The sequence below is a fragment of the Musa acuminata genome, chromosome BXJ1-7 (assembly GCF_036884655.1).
Source record: "Musa acuminata AAA Group cultivar baxijiao chromosome BXJ1-7, Cavendish_Baxijiao_AAA, whole genome shotgun sequence".
In the NCBI taxonomy this organism is placed as follows: Eukaryota; Viridiplantae; Streptophyta; class Magnoliopsida; order Zingiberales; family Musaceae; genus Musa; species Musa acuminata.
In genome coordinates, this window is record NC_088333.1 from 9,335,471 (window position 1) to 9,358,783 (window position 23,313).

Below are 23,313 nucleotides of genomic sequence, written 5' to 3' on the forward strand. Positions count from 1 at the left end.
ACATTTAACTTGGTGAATTTTTCAAAGATCAATTTAATACAAAACTAGATTTGGATCCAAGTTAGCCCTCCCGCCTCAAGCAACTCAAAAATGACTCTAACAAAATTAATGACGAATAATTAGATTAATGATAATGAAAGATTATTGGCTTAATTTTTCACTTTATAGATAGATTGATCATATTCAGCTTAGCATAACGTATAATGATCCTTTAGTCTTACTTTTTAATTAATTAAATTATCCTAATTTAATCTAAATTTTGGAGAAAAAAGGAAAAAATAAATATATCGATAAATCAGATCCTTTTACTAAAGGTTTATAGTTTACAAAATATTAGACATTAATCAGCAATAGACTCATTTACAAAATATTTAGGTTTTGAAATCTCATCCAATATATTTTTAATTAGACCCATTTACTAAAAGGTTAAGGGTTAAAAACATCATCCCATATACGTTTACACTTAAAAAAATTAGATAATATATTCTATTGACTTACGAAAGAGTTGATGGTTCGATTCTAGTCGGATGTAATTTTACATATTAAATATTAATTTGATGGTGAGATATAAGGAATAAGAGTTGGAAACTTCATTCGAGATATTATTATATTTAAAATATTAATATAATGGTGATGCACTAAACTCATTTATTAAAAGATGGAAGGTTTAAAATCTCATAATTTATTATAAGATATGTTGAATACAGTATCACCGTCATCATTTATTTAAAAATAAAAACATGTCGAAATCCATATCTCTTTGAATCCAAAGCAGTTTTCTACGATAAGAGAAAATTTTGAAAAGATGTGATCGAATTGTTATCTTTATCTTCTTAAGCTAAAATGGATTATCTATTATCAAATCAATAGAGGATCTAAAATTTATAACTTCCATAATTTAGCTATAAACACAATTCTAGTTTGTTGACGAATCTCTAGCTAATTAGTCATGTAAATAAATGCTGCATTTGAAACTAGCTAACTACTAATGTTACATAAATCATATAACGTGTTACCTAAAACTTATGCGATGAGCGGATCCAAGCAACAGAGAAGCGCTTCCCCTCCCACGCTCCCCACGCCCCCCACACTTTCGCATATAAATCAAGCGCCTTTGACCCTTTCCTACGTCGCTTCCACTGAGAACAAGAAATGCGACAGAACCGTTTTGCTCCTTCATGAGCTTCCCTGCAAGTCCCACGAATCGTTCGACGAAATGCCTCAAAAATGACTTGCCTCCCACTCCCGAATCCCTCTCTCGTCCTTCTCTCCTCCTCCTCCTCCTCCTCCTTCTGTGCCTCGCGCCATAGCTGCCTTCGCCGCTCACCTCCTCTTCTCTCATTCCTCCTCCCCTACCCTGCCTTGTCGCCGCCCCGGAGAGCACATGCACCCCTCTCCCCATCTCCGTTTCACGCCAACGACCCCTTCGTAAGGTTTTCCCGTCCATCGCGGAGGTCGAGGAGAAGGGCGACGAGGGAAGAGGATGTGTCTGGGATGATGGATGCAGGAGCGGATTTGGAGGCCCAGATTCACGAGTTCATGCACAAGTCCGGAAATCCTAATGATTTTCCCACCAGAGTGGAGCTGATTGCAGCGGGGAGGTATGATCTCGTCGAGGCCATCACCGTACGTGGTGACTGGCTCACCTTCGGATGGGATTCCAAGGACAAGAATACCGTCGACAGCGATACTAATGCTCTGGGATCGACAGAGTTGGAATCTGACGGCCGAGCGATTCTAGAAGATAGCAGAGTATCACAAGAACGATTCTTTGACAATTCTTGCGGGAATGTTGTCGTTACCAACGATGTTCTTGATTCTGAAGATGATCCTCTTATGGCCTTTACTTCACGGAGATTGATGTGAGCGGATGCCATCGATATGATTTTTATTCTGTTTTCTTGTTGCGTGTTATGGTTTAATCATCTGGCTCGTTTAATTTTGTGAAGGGAAAGGGAGAGTGTGGGGACTGGTGGAGGGATTGAAGGAATTTTGAGCAGGCTTGAAAGAGAAAGGAATTTGTTTCTATCTATAGGTAAGAAAGAGACTGGTTGGGCATCACCGAGGAGCAATAAACATTTCCTAAGAGAGACAGGTGAGTTTCTTTTGTTGGATTGAGATGGGACCTATCAATTTGTTTGCCATGAATTTCGGCTGTCAGTTCTTTGGCTTCTTATGTCATACTTATTATCGCAACCCTAGCCTGAGATCATTGGTCTAAGACCCGAAAAGGAGAACTTACACTGCCATTGACCTTACTACCAGTTATATGAAACACAAATAATTTAGTCATTATTTAGGAAATAATGGTTATACGTTGTTATGTCATCTCCTACATGAATATAATTTAGTAGGAGATTACCTTGCCTGATAATCATCCTTATTCTGGTTATGGTTAATCTCTTTATCTAACAATATCTGAAAAGAGAAACGTTTGCTTGATGCATCATTAATATTGTTCCTTCAATTTGATGTTGTCAAATCTTAGATAAGGAAAGGGCTGCAGTAACAAAGTACCAGCATTTCAATTGTTGCTTTTGCTTATTGTGCACAGCCAGTTGAATATCCGGGGACAATGTTCGTTTTTGCATTGTCTTAAATAACTAGTAGCACAGTGCATCAGAAACCATGATGTCCCGTTATCCTATTATTCAGTCTCATAGCTTGAGATGTTATGCTAGTAATGTCCAAAAATAATTTTTGGTTCTGTCCTTTTTGATTTGAAGATCTAGCAAGAATACCAAATAAGGATGACTCGACATCATTCCTTGTAAAAGTATTGAACACACACAATACAACACTAACGAACATAATCCAGAGTTTTATTCTACTCTTTGTGTGGTCATGTTCAATACTTGCCATTTCTTGTGGTCCATATAGTGAGCACAAGTGGCACAATTAGGATTCTTGTGCATGCTTGGACTATGCAGTATATGTTTATGCCAACTTTAATTTAGTTTGTTGTGCAACTAGTTCTAAATAATATTGTAAAATGCAGCATAACCTAATCAGGCTTTGAAATTGTTATGCAAAGTTCTATTGATTCATTGTTGTTGTTCTGTTTAAGTTCTACAGCTTATGCTTCAATATCTGCATGGATTTGGCTTTTATTAGACTCATATTTTCTTGTTGATATGATATAATTGTTGGAATTCTCAATGTTATTTTTTCTACATAATCAATGCAAGTGAATTCAAATTTATCGAGCCAACTATGATGAATTAGTAAACATGTTAGGAACTAAACTGGACTTTCTTATATGTTGATGTAATGCAGCTGGCTGTTGGCATGGTTCACTTTGAATTCTAGATATTTCTGCCACAAAGAATCGTGACCCAGACTTGAAGAAAAAACTCAACAAATAATGATTTTCTGTTGTAGTAGCCAAAGATTGTTATATGTTGATTTATCTTTATAGGCAGCAACAAGACCTGACTGTTGAAATGAACATCAAAATGGCTGCTTTTGGTTTGAATAAGGAAACCGGAGCTATGTTTGGTATGTCAATAGGGAGAAGAGAGGTAGAAGTTAGGCAGATGTAGTAAATATTAGACAAAAAAATGTATATGAAAAAGATAAGGGATAATTCTACAAAAACAACTATTTAACAGAAAATCCCATGTATTATCTACCAAAACAAGTATTTAACAACTATTTGAGTTTTCATTCACTCATCTAGGTTTTCTGTTTTTGTATGAGTTTAAACTCTCAGTGATTACTACTTCTATGAGGTTTTGTGGATTCTATAGCTAGATAAGATGTATCATCGCACACATTATATCCTGCCTGATTTATATTAATATGTCTTAAATGGAGTAAAAGGATATACATATAATTTTTCAGTCACTCTCAGATTTCTGGTTTCATATGAATTTGATTCTTTCAGTAACTACTACTGTTTTAGGGTATCATGCATTACTTAGTTAGGCAAGATCCATAATTGGTCTTCTAATTTAACTCTTTTGCAACCTTGTGATGATGTTCCTTGTTTAAATAAAGAAAATGAAAGATTCTTCTTTGCTCACTTGGAACAAGTCTAATCAACCCTAAAACCAAAAATTCATTTTAACAATATATATTTCTAATCTGAACGTGGCACATTTTTGTATGCTTATGCTTATGTTGTTAATTTCTTTGTTGTATCAATGTTATCTCAATATTAGATCAGCAAATGATCTTCCAAAATATGTATTTTAGACCAATTAAAGGTTCAATTTTAAAGGTTCTTGATTATGATATAAGGAAAGCTTACTCTTAAAACTCATGACAAGCAATTATTATCTGAATGTCTTTTTTGGCTGATTTTTATTTTAAGGGCAATTGGCACATATGAATTGATTTAGGGTTCAGATTTTTGTTAAGGTTAAACCATATTTAACTATTGTTAGTATTGAAGATCTTTTGGTGCAAAAACTCTAGGATTGTCTCAGAATGCATCCTAGTCATGGTTGGGTCAACTGGACTGACTAGCATTGCCACACTTGTGCCTTACAGCTGGTGATATTATTGCTTCTTATGACAAAATCATAGTGGACCCTAGCTTCTTAAATAGTGATTTAAATGATCCTAAGATGCATAAGAAAGCTCAGGATTTGGCAGAAGCTGGCAACGGAACTAATGCACTGGACTTTGACATAAATCAAATATGGTTGCGACTTCAGCATCTGGAGTCAGATTTGGCCTCTGCATTACACTTACTGACGTCCAGAGCCGATGCTGTCACTGCAGGGAAGGTATATAATTTGTTTCTATCTTTGTTTGGTCATATGTTGCAAATTTATGGATATTAATGTTGTAACTTTCTTTTTAATCAAAAAATAAATTTTTCAAAAAGGAACTTCTGGTTATAAGATGGACCACATAATATGAAATATATTTTTCTTTTTAATGAAAGTACTAAAATATCTAAGAAAAGCACGTCTGAGTATAAGATGGACCACATACTATGAAATATGCTGCAGAAGTATTCTAAGCATTAAGAGATTATTCTGTAATCATGTTCACATAGATGTCTAGCTTGATATTTTATTGAATCTATTTTCTGTCATTTTCTATACATATCCTGCACAAGTACTCTACATTGTTCCAATTCTTACAATGATGTGATATGCATCGAAAGAAAACTATGTATTTTTTTAATGTTCTTGTTCTAGTCTTATTAATAAATTACGATAAGTAGGTTAACTACATTTACTGGCAGTTTGTATTCGCCATTTCTTTAATTTATTTTTTAATTTTTCACAATATGATATCATGATTTCACATAATATTTACTTATATGGTGCAGTTACTTTGATATATCATCTAATAATTATGATAAATATGACTGATGATCATGTAGGATGATTACTGAGATTGGGATTGTCCAGGACTATATCATCAGGATTGGCTGAATTTGTCTGCAGGTGTTAGAGTCAGCCTACAAAGTATTTAAAAAATAAAATTCAGAAAAATAAAAATTCCATAAAATAAGACTCATGAAAGTAGAAAATACATTATGCTAAAAGATTTCATTCTTTTTACAAAAAAATAATCTGAAATTTAAAAGATAAAATAGATAAAAATAATAATTGATGTTAATAGATAATAACCTATCAAATAATAGTATATGCTTGTTGGAAAATAAATATTGATCATAGGTTATATGGATATTGTTACAGTACATAACTAATATGTTCACCATACAAAATTGAAAGTTGCAAACTTATAAACCTATAGCTTTAAAGGTTACGATAAGCCTCATTCTAGCCTAACACTTCTCTAATCATTCTGTAGGGAAGGTATAGGATAACTCAAAAGACAAATAAAAAGGATTTCTACATTCCTCATTGTAGTACCCCATTTTTCTTATGAGACTAAACTTTATCCTCTCTTTGTTCTCTACCTTGTTGGTGGATATTTGATTTTGCAACAAAGGTGATAGATGGTAAATACAATGGTCATAACAAAAAGCAGACAGTACCTATTTTCTCTTGTAATTCACATGTTCATAATATTTTGGTATTTTCTCTAGATCGTTCTCTTTCCTTTCTTTTTCCGAGGCTATGACGTTGGCTAAAATTTGCCAAATTCAGCCCAATCATTTTGAGTTTGGTTGATTCTAGCCATTTCTCATTTTTTTTTATCCATACAACCAAGAGATCATATGAAACTGGATTGGGCTTGGTTAATACCAATGTAAATCAGGTGTATCATATTGGTATTGGGCCCCATTAAAGTATGAATTATGCCATTGGTCAAGGATAGCTTGTTATAATCATATGGTCATGTTGCCTGGTGCATCAAGTAAATTGAGCTCTTTTTTGTTGATGTTACAGTGTACCTTACTACCTTATATTTGTTGGAACCAGTGGCATTCCACTTTTTATTGTAGAGTGTAAAACCAAGCAATTGCAGCCTTTTGATGAAAAGAACTTCTTCCTTTCAACTTAAGAATATGAATATATGTGATAGTTTTGATGAGAACAATGAACACATTATATAGCAACAACGGTGCCAAAATGCCCAAGACAGCTTGCTTGAGCGAAGCAAGACGGTCTTGAATATTAAAAATTAAAAATATATATCATAATTGATGAATATGATTACGAAAATAAAAATGACACCTCGAAGTTCTCAAGGCTCGAGCTGATATTATTTGCAGAAAATAGGGGCAGAGATCGAAGTTCTCAAGCCTAACAGTATACTGTTATGTCCTAACTCCTAACAGTGTACCTACCTAACTGTGTTCCCAACATAGTGTTCAATGAGTCGATCAATTGTAGGAAATAGGAGATCATTTGCAGAGATCATAAGTTCCTAACAATTTAACAAAGTGCTCAAGTTCTACTGTTATATATAGACTTAAAAGGAGATAAGAGGAAGAGATAGAGAAGGCAGCGGAGTATGGCACCTTGGCAGAGGAAGGCAGCAAAGCATGGTAAAAGAAGTTTGTGGTATTTGGCTCAAGCAAGGTTTGTGCAGCTACAGTGGTGCCTAGAGTGAGGGAAGGTGGTAGTTAATGGGGTAAGGTGACGACATATGGCAGAGGAACGAAGCAGTACATGGTGGCAACGTAGGTCGGAGGAAGGTCATAGTCGATGGAGTAAGACAAAGGAAGAGGGCAACCGATGGTGTAGGGTTTCTTCCATTGGAAGAAAGGGTTGGGTGCAATGGTGTACGTTAACAGAATTAGTTGGTTCGATTGAACTAACTAATCCAATTTGAAAGTGTCAAGCTAACCCAACCTTCATTTGGCTTAAGCGCATGTCCAAGTTGCCTAGCGCCTAGCTTAGGCATGCTTTGGGGACGTGCCTCTTTGAATCAACTTACTCGGACACTCTTCAAGGTGCTCGGGCCTCACCTCACCTCATCTCGTCTGGGTGCCTAGGCAAGTGCCAGACAGCCTATTGAAAACATTGAACAACAATGAGCACATTCTAATTCAAACAATGTTGGATTCACAAAAATCTCAATTCAAGCAATTAAAGAACAATAAGTGCTAATTCAAACACATACCAGTTTTGAGGAGAGGGAAAGACAGTGATCTACCTTTCTTGACTAACTTGACTTGCTTGTGAGGTTGATCCATTAGTCTCCCATGCGGATAGCTCCATCAACATTCAGTTCTCAGTAGTTTGGGGTTTGATGTATCATGTGGGTTCGAAGGAAAGGCTATGACACTAGAGAGTTTGAGATTTTAGGGATTTTGCCATGGTGACGTTTAGGTGGTATGATATTTTGGGAAGAGAGAAGAGGAATGTGAGAAATAAACAACTTCTTGAATTCACTCATCCTTTGAGCAAGAGAATGGTTGTGACCTCACACCGCCCATACATATTGTGGAGGAAGAAACTCATTTATTCAATATCTGGTGTCTCCATTACAATCATTTTCCTTTGTTTATAGGCCCCAGATACAAGAAGGAAGATACAATAATAAAGTATGATTCTTTCTTAGAGTTTCTAGATTTAAAGCTAAAGTATGTTTTGAGCAATTTTTCAGTATGAATTATATTACTGTTTTAATCAATGTATGAAACCACCTCATCATGTGTAATTTTGTATTTCGTTCTTCATAAATATATAGTAATTTGGTAGAGTTCTAGTTGCACAATGAGTGTTTTTGTTCTATATTTGCATTTCCAATTATGTATCCTTAGTTATAAACTTCTGATGACATCCCAAAATAATTTTCTTGGTGAAAATTTCAATTTGTTAAACTAGTTTTTAGATATTGATTAGCTGTTCTGCACTGAGTTGCTGACTGAATTTTTGAAGTATGCTTTTGGAGTTTCTGTTTTTACTTTAGTTGGTGAACGATCATGGCAAGTTTACATTTTTTTTTGCTTTTTGTTGGTCTGTTTACCCATTTCATTTTGTTTTGCGTTCAAGTATCCTCATTCATGTTATGGTCATTCAGGGCCAACAAATTTCAACAGATGAATTGCATAGTCTCTCTGATGCATGGGAATTTCAAGAGACTGAAATAGTCAGTGCCCAGGATAAGCTAAGGTCTACTCGGGCAAGAATGGCAGCACTTGAAGGAAAGATGGCACTTGAGATCATGTATCTAATGCTCTCAGCTTGAGCTTTGTAGTCTTCCTGAATATTAATCTTATTATATTTTGTAAGGATCATAACTATATATCTTACAGAGAAGCAAAGAAATTAATGGAAGAGAAAAAGAAAAGAGTTGATGCTGCTCAAAATGCTCTAAGCCTTCTACAGACGGTTTGCATAGTTTGGCCTAATTCTGCTTCAGAGGTTTTACTGGCTGGATCCTTTGATGGATGGAATAGTCAGGTTTGTTTTTCTTATGTTGTTTATTTTATCTACAAGTTCTATGTTAACATTGATGTTTTATTATTTGTGCATTCAGTCTATTTCTTTTGGTAGATTGTTTTCTTGTAAATAGTTCATAGGTTTGTGAGTTGTATTTTGTTCATCTTTTTGTTTAGATATTCATCTTCAGAGATCGGTTGAAATTTTTGAGTGGTGGTTCGTTGGACATGGGAATTTTTTATCAGTATCATGAATCTTTGTTTATATAGTTGCACTTATTTTTGCTGTCATTATTATTGAGCAATGCATGAACATTTAAAAACTTTGCTGAACTCGGAAACATCTGGTTTGTTATAACTTGATGTGAAAGAAAAAGAGGTGAGGCAGTATTTGGGATAAGGCAAAGGATAACTCTTTTTCATTCTTTGGGATAACTAAGACCTAGAAGCTCAATTAGAATATATGACTAATTCAAAGGTTGCTTCCAAGCTTCTTTTCTCTTTTCCTTTTAAGATGATTTGTACATTAAATATCTCCACCATCACCTACCTAAATAATTATTTAAGCTTTCAGCAACCTAATTAATGACCACAAGTTACAAATTGCTATTAATTCATGGTGCCTAGAAACTTAGTTGCTTGGAATCTGATGACTTGTCTTGAAACTTGATAGTTATAACTTATGTTTGGTGACCTGCCTTGGAACTATGTCTTGAAACATGATGAGTTAAAGCATGATATTATTATGTTATTATCCAATGCTATCATTTTGCTTTTTCTACAACACTATTGTTTGTATTCAGATGTGGTTGTGGAATGTGGACTACATCAAAACTTCAGCACCTACTTGCCTAATAACTTCAAAATAGCTAGATTAGTCAGCATGACTCAAGATGTTTAAGCCCCAGTCTGCTGTTCTTTATGTTTGTGGCTATATCCAAAACAATGAATCAATCACAAAACATCTTGCAAAATACACTTCATAGAGTCGTATATGTGGCCATAATTTGTGTTATTATTGTATATGTGAAGCTATCATGCAAACGTGCTCCATTTACCTCGTATGAGGGTTGTATTTCTTCTTTAGTAATTTTCAATTATTATCATTTTGATCCTATTGCAACGACCCATGATAATATAACATTTAGATCTTGGACTGTAACTCATTACTTATTACTCAAATGTGTGTAAATTCCATCCTTTAAATTTTTGTTCTGATCCTGTCATATATATATTAATAATTTAGACTTGATTTTATATTTCTTTTTTGAGTATACGAAACATTATTTTGAATATCTTAAGTGAACCGCAAAATTAAGAGAGGACACAGTGAGAGAAGTCTAGACCTTATCTTAAGAGAAACTCATAATTTCTATTAAGATGGATAACACAACACACATATATTGATAGTCGAAGGTCCTATCATATGTGGACTATAGGAGAGTAATTATTGGAGTCAAGATTCTTAGATGATTTGCCTTGATTCAGCCTGGAAATCTGTGGGAGTGATCCAGTAATTGTTAGGTGTCATTCTTTTTTTTGACAGCTGCCGTTCCAGGATTTGGATCTGAAACGGACTCTTGAAGCTGGTGTTTTGCTGTTCAATCTATCTGAGCTGGATCAATAAAGAAAGGTTTGGCTGGCAAAATATTGCAAAGATAATTTAGTTTGAAATGTAACATAACATTTCTGTAGTACCATAGTAGCTTTTCCTGTTATAACTAGCATCCCAAACCAATAATGAAAGGTGTTGGACCTGACGAAACCTGAAGCTCGAAACACATTCAAATAGAAATTGATGCAAACGGCTCCAAAGACTATATAATTTGGTTTATTTTCTAAATCAGAAAGAATTTGAGCGTAAACCCTGACTAAACTCAAACCTAACTTAACAAGATTTAATCAATAATCTGGATGTACTAATTGCTTCTATTATTTGATAAAGGTCGATCTTTGGGTTTCTCCATATTGACTTAGTGCTGATGGGCTCTTCGAGTTCAATCCACTAACAGACAAGTTAAAATATGATGTGCAGTCAGTCTTCAAGTTGATGGAATTTACATGGATCCATGTTGATGTGTGTGACATGGATTCATGTGGTTGTGCTATAGTGGCTTGAGAAAGGGCTGTGCTGATTGTGGCTTTCCACAGAGCGAATGATCAATTTCGAGTGGTTCGACTTTAGGATCGGACTGCTTTCGGCTCTGCTTCTATTGATTCAAGTTACTATACATAAGGAATCTTTTGGACCTAGCAGTCTAGCACCATATTTGAAATTGGCTGAATGGTGCAGGTGGGAAGCTATTATTTCAAAAGAACCTTAGCTTTAAGCATATCATGCGATGCTCAAGATCTTGTGTGTGCTGGGTTTCTGCTTATATCTTTGTTAATTACCAGTACTTGTTTGCCTTCAGTGTTTTTGTTTATACACCTACGTATGTAGCCAAAACTGAGAGTGGCTATGTTATCATGCAGAGAAGGATGGAAAGTTCAGGCTGGGGAATCTTTTCCTTGTACCTAAAGTTGTATCCTGGCAGATACGAGGTTAGCAGTCAATTTATTACTCGGTGAAGTTTTCTCATCATTCTCATAAAAACAAACACAAATTTTCCGGTGGTGCAGATCAAGTTTATTGTTGATGGTGTCTGGAAAATCGACCCACTGCGGCCCCTTGTGCACAACAATGGACATGAAAATAACCTTCTTATTATCACCTGATACGTGTAAATTGTGCGATTTTTAGATAGCTTAAAAGGTACAATTCAATCGAACCAAATTATCCAATTCAATTCATTCTTTTGTACTGAAACACATGCTACCCCATTCTTTGTGTGGTTGGTTGTTCTTGGATGAATTTTCTGATTGAAAATTTTTTGTGCCATCTCTTAAAAAAGATCTTGATGTTTGAGTTGCCCCTTACAATTTGCTTGAACATTGAGATAAGCATTAGTGGTCCAAGTTTGGGTTTTAATTTAAGCATAGGCTTATGCCTTTGGGTCAATTGTTATTTAAAGGTACCACTCCTCGCGGGTAGGAATTGATAACTGAGGAATTCGAAACATGCATTCAATTGATCACAGGCCTTTAGGTATCTTCAATTGATTTTGACCTATCGAGGAGTGGTCTGTAAAGGTCCACTAGAATATCTCATCGTGAGGACTTCATTCATCAACGCATAGAATCGATTCCTAGGACGCCTTACCTTGCTCAAAATCCTTTTTCCGTGGCATACCCACTGTTTTCTCCTCGTTACCACCTGGGAATAAAATCTAGAGCAACATGATGTCGGTCACTCTTTCTTTTTTGGTACTCCATGCGCATGGTTGCTTCTTGTAGAATCAATACATTGCGTGCTTCGATCACAATCCATTACTTTCCCTTGTTCCATTGTACCACTTGGGAATTTTTAGTTTTCTTTCATGATATCGTATTTATTAAGTAATTGCATGGAAAAACTCGAGAAATTTCTTCTGCGCTTGCATGACAAGGCTAAAGAAATCAGCTTAATTCCCAAGGGAACCTACATTGATGGCAATCCAGGTGTTCACGTACAACTAATTGTTGTTGGCTCGAGTCCAACAACTAAGCACGGTTGGAAAGGCCGTTAACGTTTGTTTCCATTAATTCAGACGATTAGTTTTTTATTCGAGCAACAGAAAGATAGCGCGACTTCACATGTTGAGATGCAGCTGGATCGTCCTCTGGAGCTCCTCCTTCTTCGTCCCCACAATGCGCCCCACCTCCTGCCCTCTCTTCACCAGCACGAACGTCGGCATCGCCTGCACCTTCCACTGCTTCGACACCTCCTGTATTGTTGTCACGAACGAATCAAGGACCGCATCCTCCAAAAACTTTTAACATGAGTGGGGAAGGATGACGCATCACCGGGAGCTCGTCGACGTCGACCTTGAGGAACACGGCGTTGGTGAACCGGGCGGACATCTCCTTGATCGCCGGCTCGATGGAGCGCCACGGCCCGCACCAGGAAGCGGCGAAGTCTATGATCATCTTCGGAAACAAAGAGATCAAATTAAACGACGTCTGCCGGTTAGATTAGAGGATGATGTGGTCTTGACCAACGACAGATATACCAGCTTGTTGGATTGGGTGTGGGACTGCCACTTCTTGGCCCATTCCCCGGCGGAGTGGACCGCGATGACGGCGGACTCGCCTTCCTTGGCGGCGGACTGGCTGGAGAAGAGACCACCGATCACTCGTCTTTCTGCAGTCCTCGCAACGATGATGCAAACGGGAGTCCGTGTATCGACTATTTATATATACAGCGCTGCTGAAATATTTACATTGAAGCTGGCGACGCAATAAGACCTGTGCGGTTTCGGATTCCTTATCCATGTGCACTAAAAATTCGACGCCCACCAAAGGTGGAAATAAATGGGTGATAATGAACAATATGATAGAACATCGTAACACTTGAAGTAAATATAGAATAAAAATTTTATATTTTTAAATCTTAGTTAATTTATGATTTAAGTGCATGATTAAGAATTTTTTTTCCTCAAAAACCTATATAAATAGACACTACCTCAATAAATCATTTTATAATAAATTTTTTAATTCTTGATGATATCATAGTCTTCTTGCTTCAAGCAAGGTTACCTCTTTCTCGTTCTTTCTTACTCGCAACTATTATTTGTCTTCCTCGCTGTCCGTGTTGTTGTTTTACAACTCTCAATTTACGTTTTTTGCTTTTGAATTCTAACGTTTCATCGAAGATGAAGATGTGCGACTCCTCCGTATCAATCTCCTAGCATGATTTGCTCTGCAGCAAATCTAATCATAATATCTTTTTAGCGTGTCTTCCTTAGTTTCTAATGCTCCAATCATTGTTTCCTTAAGAAATAATAGTTCATCTCAACTTACAGGATTTATATCTATTAATCTAGTAACTCTAATCCTCTTCAAGCTCTCCAAAGATGGTAACTGTGCATCTTATTGAATCTAATTAATTGATAAAGTTATGATCTAATCAACGTTTTAGTGACACATGACTAATTTCGATCATGGAAAGACAAATTGATTAAAGTAGGAAGAATCAAACGTTACGTCGAAGTGGATCATATCAGAAGATTGGATGTCGGACTAGAGGACTGGTCGACTTCGTGCCATGAGTTTAGGCATTGGGCTAGAAGGATCGAATATTGCGTCAAAAAGATCGAATGATGCGGGAGGTTAACATATCGATAGATCGGGCAATACGCTGAAGGAGAGGACGATGTGCCAAATGATCAGACGAAGTGCCAAAGGATCGGATGAAGCACCAAAGGATCGGATGAAGCACCAAAGGTTCTGATGAAGCACTAGTTAAACTAATGACATGTTGGATAATATGGAATTCGTGTTTGTAATCAGTTAGGTCATAATTGATTTAGTTTCGAGTGTAACCAAGCTAACTCAATTAGGGCCCATTAGGCATAATTTGAGACTGAGTTGGGCCCATTGGGAGGCTCATTCAGTGACCCATAGATAGGTCAGGCGGTGGTACTATCAGAACAAGTGGTGATACCACCTAGACATAATCTCCCAAACTATGTCTGGTGGTGGTATCGCCAGTATCAAGCGATGGTACTGCTCGGTGTTAGTGCTGCAAGCGATGGTACCATCTAGTGTCAATGTTGTAGGTGGTGATACAACACAATCTTCCAAACTATGTCAAGCGGTAGTACTACTAGTATCAGGCGGTGGTATTGCCTAGTGTTAGTGCTGTAAGTGATGGTATCGCCCAATGTCAGTACTACAAGTAGTGATATCACCCAGCATAGGACATGGTACTACTAGTACCTCGAAATCCCAATGATTTACATTTTATATTTAATTTTAAAGTCATTTGAGGTTTATATATACCATAGTTATTCCTACTTGGGTAAGCAAAAAATAGAATAGAAATGGGAAAGTATATTTAGAGAAAAAAGAGTTGTAATATCTCTTGAGATAGTGAGTCTCTTTCTCCTAGAGTTAGAAGTTTTCTGAGGAGGGAGTGAGGTACAATTATAAAAGAGAGGTGTAAAGGTTCTCTCCTAAGCCTATGAAAAAAAGAAAGAGTTGTAAGAGGATAGTTGATCTTCATCTATTGAAAGAAGATCGGCAGTGAAAGCCTATGGCCTTAAAGGAAGAAGAATCAGGAGTGGAGATATGTCGGAACAATCGAACCACTATAAAATCGATTTGCATTTCTTTCATACTTTTCATTCATATTACAAACTGATTTATTTGCTTATTACTCTTAGGAATATTTTGAAGTTAAATACTTTTTCGATATGGGCTTTATCGAATAAAATTTTTAAACTAACATTTTATTGAAAGCACTAATTCACCCCCCTCTTAGTGTCGAAACGGTCCTAATAATTGGTATCAAAACTAAGTTTTTTTCAATTAGTTTAACACATAAGAGAATGACTTTTATCGATAATTTAGAGGGTTACTCTATCACTCATCATGTTCAATGGAAGGAATTATACGTATTGGAAAACATGAATGATAGTTTTCTTATTTTTTATGAACTTTGATTTGTAGAATATTATCGAATATGGTTTTCAAACACCATCTAAACCTATAAATGAATGGAATGATTTTAAGAAAAAATATTTTTAATAAATGCTAAAAGTATGAATGTTTTATTTTATGTTTTGGACAAAAATGAGTTTAATCGTATTTCGATATGCAAAACTACATATGACATGTGGCACATTCCTGAAATTACACATGAATGCACAAGTAAAGTTAAAGAATCTAAAATCAAATTTTTAATGCATAGTTTTGAATTATTTCAAATGAAACCAAGCGAAACCATTGGAGACATATATACCCATTTTAAGGATGCCATCAATGGTTTGAAAGCACTTGGTAAAATATTTTCTAACCTTAAACTTGTTAATAAAATTTTATGATCTCTTCCTTAAAATTAAGATCCGAAAGTAATTATTATTTAAGAAGCAAATGACTTGAACTATTTTCCACTTGAAGAACTCATAGGATCATTAATGACCTATGAAATGACTTTTAAAACACATGATGAACATAAGAACAATATTCTAAAGAACAAGAAGGATATGACACTTAGAACAAAGAAAGACCACTCAAGTGAAAGCTCAAGTGATGATAATGATTTTGATCTCCTCGCAATAAAATTTAAAAAGTTCATAAAACAAGAATCAAAGAATAATAATAAACTTAAAAAGAACATAATAACTTGATATAAATGGAAAAAGCTAGGGCACCTCAAAAGTGAATGTCTACAATTAATACTGGCAAAAAAAAAAAAAAAAACACTCAAGGCAACTTGGGACGAATCAAGTGCATCCGAAGATAAGGAGCAAACCAATGAAGGCAAGGTGGTAAACTACGCTCTAATGGCCCTCGACGATGAGGTAAGTGACGCAATTGGAACTCATTTACCTTACGATGAATTACTTAATGTTTTTCATGATTTATATGATAATTTTAAATTAGTTGATAAAAAATATAAATTATTAAAAAAGGATCATGCTTCTCTCTCTAATAAATTTAATTTTTTAAAAAAATGAGCATGACAATTGTATGTTAACTCCTTGCATCAAATGTGAAAAATTAGATTCATACAAAAAAAAAAATATTATTACAAAACACTTTAGAAAAATTTAAAATTAGTAGCAAATCATTAAATATGATCCTTGCTAATAGAGGTAATAGAGGTTATGTATATAGAAAAGAAGAAATCTTTATGTATATAGCAACACTCAACAAAAGCCGACTACTTTTGTTAAAGGATCAACTTTATATGTTCCCCGTAAGGTTAAGTGTAATTTTTATGGTAGACATGGATATTTTACTTACAAATGTTCATTTAAAAGATATAGCTCACATAAATTAATTTGAGTTTCTTCCTAAAAGAATTATAAATGATTTTATGTAAAAAATAAGATAGATAGATCTAACCCAAAGTCCAATGGGTATCTAAAGCAAACCCACGTGTCTTGTGGAAATGACTATAATAGAAAACTATGAGTAAAATGATATCTTAACAATGGATGCTCAACCAGATACAACATATTTCATAAAACTTACTAGTCGAAACAACAATAACATTGATATTAGAATTATTTGATTGAAGATGTTTTATTTTTAAATATATTATACTATTGATCTTTGTCATGACGAAACTTATTTTTTGATTTTTCATGCATAGATTTAGTATAAAAGACAAGGGCATACTTGTATGAAAACAATCACATAAATTAAAACTACTAAAAGAGGAATGCATTTTTGTTAAAAAAAATTTTGTCTCTAAAGTCTATCGAGTTTTTTTAATGAATCTATTTATGTTATTTTTTTTTAATCTCTTAAAATATGAAAGTGATTTTGATGATTTAAATTGAATTTGTTTTATTTAAATCATGATCTTGATTTCTTGATATTGACACTTAGAGATTTTTTTTACGAATCAAGATCTCTTATTTGATTTTCTATGTTTCTTTTTGCTTTTTACTAAAGAGAAAAATTATCTAAATGAATCATGATTTTTTTTAAAAAAAATTTAAAATTATAACTTAGAGATTTTTTTTATGAATCAAGATCATTTATTATGATTTTCTTTTCGCTATTTGATTTATCAAAATGAATCATAATTTTTCTCTTGATATTTTGATATTTATTTCATTTGACTCCCTTATATTTATGAACTATATACCTCATCATCAAATTAATTTTTCTTGATATCTTTCAAGTGATGATTTAAACATTGATGTAAAGGAAAATGAATTGCACCATTGTATCATTCCCTTCTGTTTGACAATGACAAAGGGGGAGACAAAACTTGTTAACTTACACATCTTAAAAGAGAAGCAAAGATTGTTAGCTTGCACATTTCAAAAAGAAGAAAACCTTGCTAGCTTTCACATCTGAAAAGAGAAGAAAAGTTTACTAGTTTACACATTTCAAGAAAAAATAAAAACTTGCTATCTTGCACATCTCAAGAAAAGCAAAAATTGCTAACTTGCATATCTTTAAAAAAATTGCTAGCTTGTATGTTTCAAAAACTTACTAATTATACTTTTCTCCTTTTTGTTAATGATAAAGCTGGAGAAGTTATGATGATATCATGCATGGTATAATATAATTTTATATTTTAAAATTATGTATGATGATTTAGAATTATGTATGCAATACTTCAACTTATGATGATGATGTAAGTAACGGTTATGTTGACATGATATGTTACATATGATTCATGATTGAAATTATTTCGACTTGAATTCCAAGGTTATCATTTTTTTTCAAGTTTGCTTTATTTCAATATGGCATATTGATATAAGGAGTTTAGTTAAACTCCATCATCAATGATTATCATCATAAAAAATGGGGAGATTGTTGAATATCAGATTATGATGATGAAGTTAATTGATAATGTTATGATTTAATTAGTATTTGAATGATGCAAAACTAACTTCGATCATGGAAAGACAAATCAATTGAAGCAGAAAGAATTAAATAGTGGGCCAGAGTGAATCATGTCAGAAGATTGGATGTCTGATTGAAGGACTGCTCGACATACTGGAAGAACTTTATGCCACAAGTTCGGGCTTCAGGTTAGAAGGATTAGATATTGTGTCAAGAAGATCAAATGTTGTGGGAGGTCAATGTGTCGATGGATCGAGCAATATGTCGAGGGAGAGGATGACGCGTCGAAGGATTAGACAAAGTGCCGAAGGATCAAATGAAGAGATGGATGAACTAGTGACATGCCAGACAATATAGGATTCATATTTGTAATTGGTCGTATCTTGATCGAAGCAGTTTACGTTGTAATTGAGTTAGTTTTGAGTGTAACCATGCTAACTCAATTAGGAGCCCATTGAGCCTAATTTGGGATTGAGTTTAGCCTATTGTGAGGTCCATTCAGTGACCCATATATGAGTCAGGTGGTGGTACCACCCAAACATAGTCTCCCAAATTATGTCAGGCGATGGTGTCGTCCAATGTTAGTACTGTATATGGTGGTACCGCTAGTACCTCGAAATCTCGAGGATTTAAATTTTGGCTCTACTTTTTGAAGTCATTTGGGGTATATAAATACCCTAGTTATTCCTGCTTAGGTAAGTACGAAATAGAGTAGAAAGGGAAAAGTATACTTCAAAAAAAGAGTTAGTAATCTCTCTTGAGATAGTGAGTCTCTTTCTCCTAAAGTTAGAAGTTTTTAGAGGAGTGAGGTCCAATTGTAAAAGAGTTGTAAGAGGGTATTGATCTTCGTATGTTGAAAGAAGATCTATAGTGAAAGTCGATAGCCTCAATGGAAGAGGAATCAGGAGTGGACGTAGGTCGGAATGACTGAACCACTATAAAATTGGTTTGCATTTCTTTCATGCTTTTCGTTCATATTACAAACTAATTTACTTACTCTTATGAATGTTTTTAAGTTAAACATTTTTCCGATACGGGCTTTATCGAATAAAAATTTTAAACTAATGTTTTATTGAAAGCACTAATTCACTCCCCCCTCTTAGCGTTAAAATGATCCTAACATATCTTGGCTAGTATAATTCACCAATCTCCTCATTAGATATAATATATTATGCTACATTGATGACTCTGTTAGTTGTTCATAAAAAAATATGCAAATATTAGGAGAACTCATTTCAATTACAAATCATGATTATAAGTTATATCGATGATAATATTATCTTATTCTATAAATCATCTAAGTTATAGTCATTAGCTCTATAATAACATTAATCTCTTCATGTAGCACTATAGCAGAAGCATAATCCAAGTTATAAACCACTATCATTAATCGCTCTCACATACATATGCTAAGTTTTTTATATACTTTGATGAAAATAATATAGGAGGAATGTACTCTTATTAATTATATGTAAAATCCAAAAGATATATAGATGATTTGACTTTCAAATAACGAAGAAGTTATTATTCATACCTTTAACGACTTACAATACCAATATAAGAAACTAGTGATAGTAATTCGGACATATGATTCACCAATATCATTTGAAGAATTATATAATAAATTAAATATTCATGAAATGTATCTAAAATAAGAAGAGAGGAACGAAGGGACCAACTATCATGGTTCAATTCAATGAAGAATCCAAAGATAAAGGTAATTAAAGCAACAAGAACCTCAATAAAAGATCAAACAAGATGCTTCCTAGATACACAAATAATAGATAAAGTCATCATCTTCTATTACATTATCATCTCTTCAACCATATGGTAACTTCAATCCAAATAACTCAAGAAATAACTTCAACTATAATTATAAATAGTTTTGATATCCCAATAATAATGATCATTAAAAAGTCATTTGTTAAAACTATAATAAAATTGGACATATAATAAAAGTTTATCGGTCTCGATCGAAATTTCCTACTATACATAATTGATCTCAAGTAAATAACATAACTATTTCGATTGCTCATCCAAACAATTAAATTATTGACTCCAGTACTTCTCATTATATTACTTTTGATTTATAGAATTTATACATTTACACCAATGGAGATAATGGAGACATCAAAAGAAATCTTATTTATATCTCTCAATTATGTAAATAAAATAACACCTCTATTTAATTCTTTCTTAACTTATTTCTTATAAATGATCTAAGCATGGGGCATCTTTAGTCCAAGATCTTGTTTTAGTTGTTACTCCAACCAATCACAAATCACCCAACCAATCACTTTTGTTTTAGTTGTTGCTCCAAACGATGCGTAGCATCATCTACTTAGGTTATATGTTATCTTCCATTCAACAGTAACTAATTTCTTGTTGCTCTCTTTTAACTTCTAAATTAAGTAGAATTGTAACTCATTGTGATACTTGCTTTAGTAATAAAAGTCATAGACTATTTTTTGGAATGTCTTCCATGCACTAAACCATTTGAAATCATTCACACTAATGTTTAAGTCCTATTCCAATCATTTCCTTTGATAATTTTAGATTTTATATTATTTTTATGGATTATTTTACTAAATATACATAGTTATATTCTCTTAAATATAAATATGAAGTCATCGTAGTTTTTACTTATCTTTATAAGATGGTTGAGAACTTGTTCCAATCTACTATTAAAATAATTTACTATAATTGAGGAGGTGAATATAAAGCTTTAACAACTTACCTCTCATTATGTTGTATCTAATATCTTAAGTGATCATCACACATGCCTCAATTAGTTGACTCTATCAAATAAAACCATCGACACATAGTTGAAACTAGTCTCACCCTCTTATACTAAACCTCCATGCCATTAGCCATTTAGTCAATCACCTTTTAAATTAGCAATCTACCTCATTAATCGTATGCTCACCTCAATTATATAACACTAGTCATCATTTAAAAAACTATTTCACAATACCTAAAATCTTAAAAAATTTAGTATTTGGTTGCTTATGTTATTCCCGGCTATGCCACCATGTTTTACACAAGTTAACATTAAGATCCAAGCCTTACATCTTCATTAGGTATTTCGTTGAATATTATGTTTTTCGGTGCTATGATCCTTAAACTCAAAAGGTCTTTGTATCACATCATGTTATCTTTTTGGAGTTTATCTTTTGTTTTCAAAATCTTGCTTATTTAGTAATATGAGCCACTACAACAATCATTCAGCACTAGATTCATACGAGTACACCTTAGGCACCCATCTCACTACATCAATTAGTAGTTCTTTTTTAGACTTGTACTCTCTTATTACTTTAGTTTAGTAATGCCTCACCTTCTCTGTAGCTTCTCTATCTACCTTTCTACTAATTTACTTATGATACTCGATGAAGCAACTCCTGCAGCACTACAAATGATGTCTTTGTTCTCTCCTCGACCAAGTGACACCAAAGTGCATCAGCTTGATCAGGTACGTGTCATTAACACTTCACAAATTCTTATACCTTTAATATAACTCAATGATACCATCGAACCTAGACATCACATGATAACATGCTTCAAAAATGATAACTTCAATCTATGTCAAATCCTTGATCTCTATGCTACCATAATCTCTTCACCTAAGCCTATTCAACTCACAAATATCACTTAAAATCTCCACGCTAGTACAAAACCATATGTGAGGAATATGATGTCCTACTCTATAATACCATATTGACCTTTGTACCATCTCATATTATATAAAATGTCGTTAGATATAAATTGACCTTTCAAATTAAGCAAAATTTATGTGGATTCATTGCTAGATACAAAGTATGTCTAGTAGCCAAAGAGTTTCACTAAATATTGATTTCAGGGAGACATTCAGTCCAATTGTTAAATCAATAATTTAATTAATTTTTAGTTTAGTTGTCACTTAAAATTGACATATATGAGAACTAGATATTTACAATGCTTTCTTACAAGAGATCTTAATTGAAGATATATTTATGTAGTAACCCCCTAGCTTTATCCATCCTTAGTATCCAAACCATATTTGTAAACTATGAAAAGCTATTTATAGACTTCGCTAAACTCTAAGTGCTTAGTATATTGAACTTGACTCATTTTTTATGTTAATCAGCTTCGTCAACTACAAATTTGATATCTCTTTATTTCTATAAAAACAAAATTAATGTACCATATATCTACTAGTTTATGTGGATGTCATTATTATCATAGAAAATAATTTCATAAAGATCAAGTAATTTTTAAGCAATCGATAAATTAATTTTCCATCAAAGACCTAGGAACTTTAAACTATTTTTTAGGAGTAGAAGTAATATCTACTTTTTTTTTATCTTAAAAGAAATATATTTGAGATCTATTATCAAAGATGAATACTTAAGATGCCAATCTATTATCAAAGACGAATATGTAGGATACCAAAGAAGTCACCATGTCACTCTTCACCATTGAGTCACTTAGATTATACGATGACAGCCTTATTATGAATCTCATATGGTACCAATAAGTACTTAGTTACTTGTAGTATTTATCTCTCATATGTTTAGATATTTTATTTATAGTTAATAAATTATTATAATTTATGCATCGACTTTTTACTATGCATTGATATGCACTAAAATATATCCAATGATATCTTAAAGAAACTCTCAATCATGAATTTATTCTTTGTAAATGCTCATCACTTTATCTCTATGCCTTCGTTAATGTTGATTGGGTCGACAATACTGATAATAGAACATCTATGCCAACTTATATTGTTTTCCTTAGAGCAAATCTAATTAGTTGAAGTTATAAGAAATAGAACACAATCACAAGATCCATGACTAAAGCTGAATACTGAACCATTACCACCATCACTACAAAACTTAATTGAGTCACCAGTCTACGAACTTGACATCACCTCTTAATCTAGTTTTATAATATATTATGATAATGTTAGTTCCACTTACCTATATGCAAACCTAGTGTCCCATTCATATATAAAGTACACTACGATCAACTTCCACTTTATTAATTATCAAATTGTCAAGCGTAAATTACATATTTCTCATATCTATATTTCTGACCAACTAGCAGACTCCCTCATAAAATCTTAATATTTTAGTTGCATTAGTCTAGCATTAATATCATTAATGGAAGTTCAATTTTAC

At 33.7% G+C, this 23,313-nt stretch overlaps 2 protein-coding genes across 3 annotated transcripts; one reads left to right on the forward strand and one right to left on the reverse strand.

Annotated features, from left to right (window-relative positions):
* Positions 1-1,025: 1,025 nt before the first annotated feature.
* Positions 1,026-11,570, forward strand: LOC135678685 (protein PTST homolog 2, chloroplastic-like). Of its 2 annotated transcripts, XR_010515051.1 has the most exons (8): positions 1,026-1,862; positions 1,950-2,095; positions 4,495-4,733; positions 8,401-8,546; positions 8,636-8,783; positions 10,308-10,394; positions 11,237-11,305; positions 11,384-11,450. XR_010515051.1 is itself a non-coding variant. In XM_065191768.1 (7 exons), exons 1-7 carry the CDS (start codon positions 1,228-1,230, stop codon positions 11,477-11,479), a joined length of 1,479 nt encoding a protein of 492 aa, XP_065047840.1. In that variant the 5' UTR covers positions 1,027-1,227; the 3' UTR covers positions 11,480-11,570. The 2 variants fall into 2 exon arrangements, 1 of the variants encoding a protein (XP_065047840.1); XM_065191768.1 differs by lacking the exon at positions 10,308-10,394 and having other exon boundaries at positions 1,027-1,862; positions 11,384-11,570.
* Positions 11,571-12,222: 652 nt separating this feature from the next.
* Positions 12,223-13,184, reverse strand: LOC135680136 (thioredoxin H2-1-like). Its single transcript, XM_065194123.1, has 4 exons — positions 13,139-13,184; positions 12,853-13,028; positions 12,647-12,769; positions 12,223-12,567 (listed from the first exon to the last, which is right to left on the reverse strand). Exons 1-4 carry the CDS (start codon positions 13,182-13,184, stop codon positions 12,433-12,435), a joined length of 480 nt encoding a protein of 159 aa, XP_065050195.1. The 3' UTR covers positions 12,223-12,432.
* Positions 13,185-23,313: the final 10,129 nt, after the last annotated feature.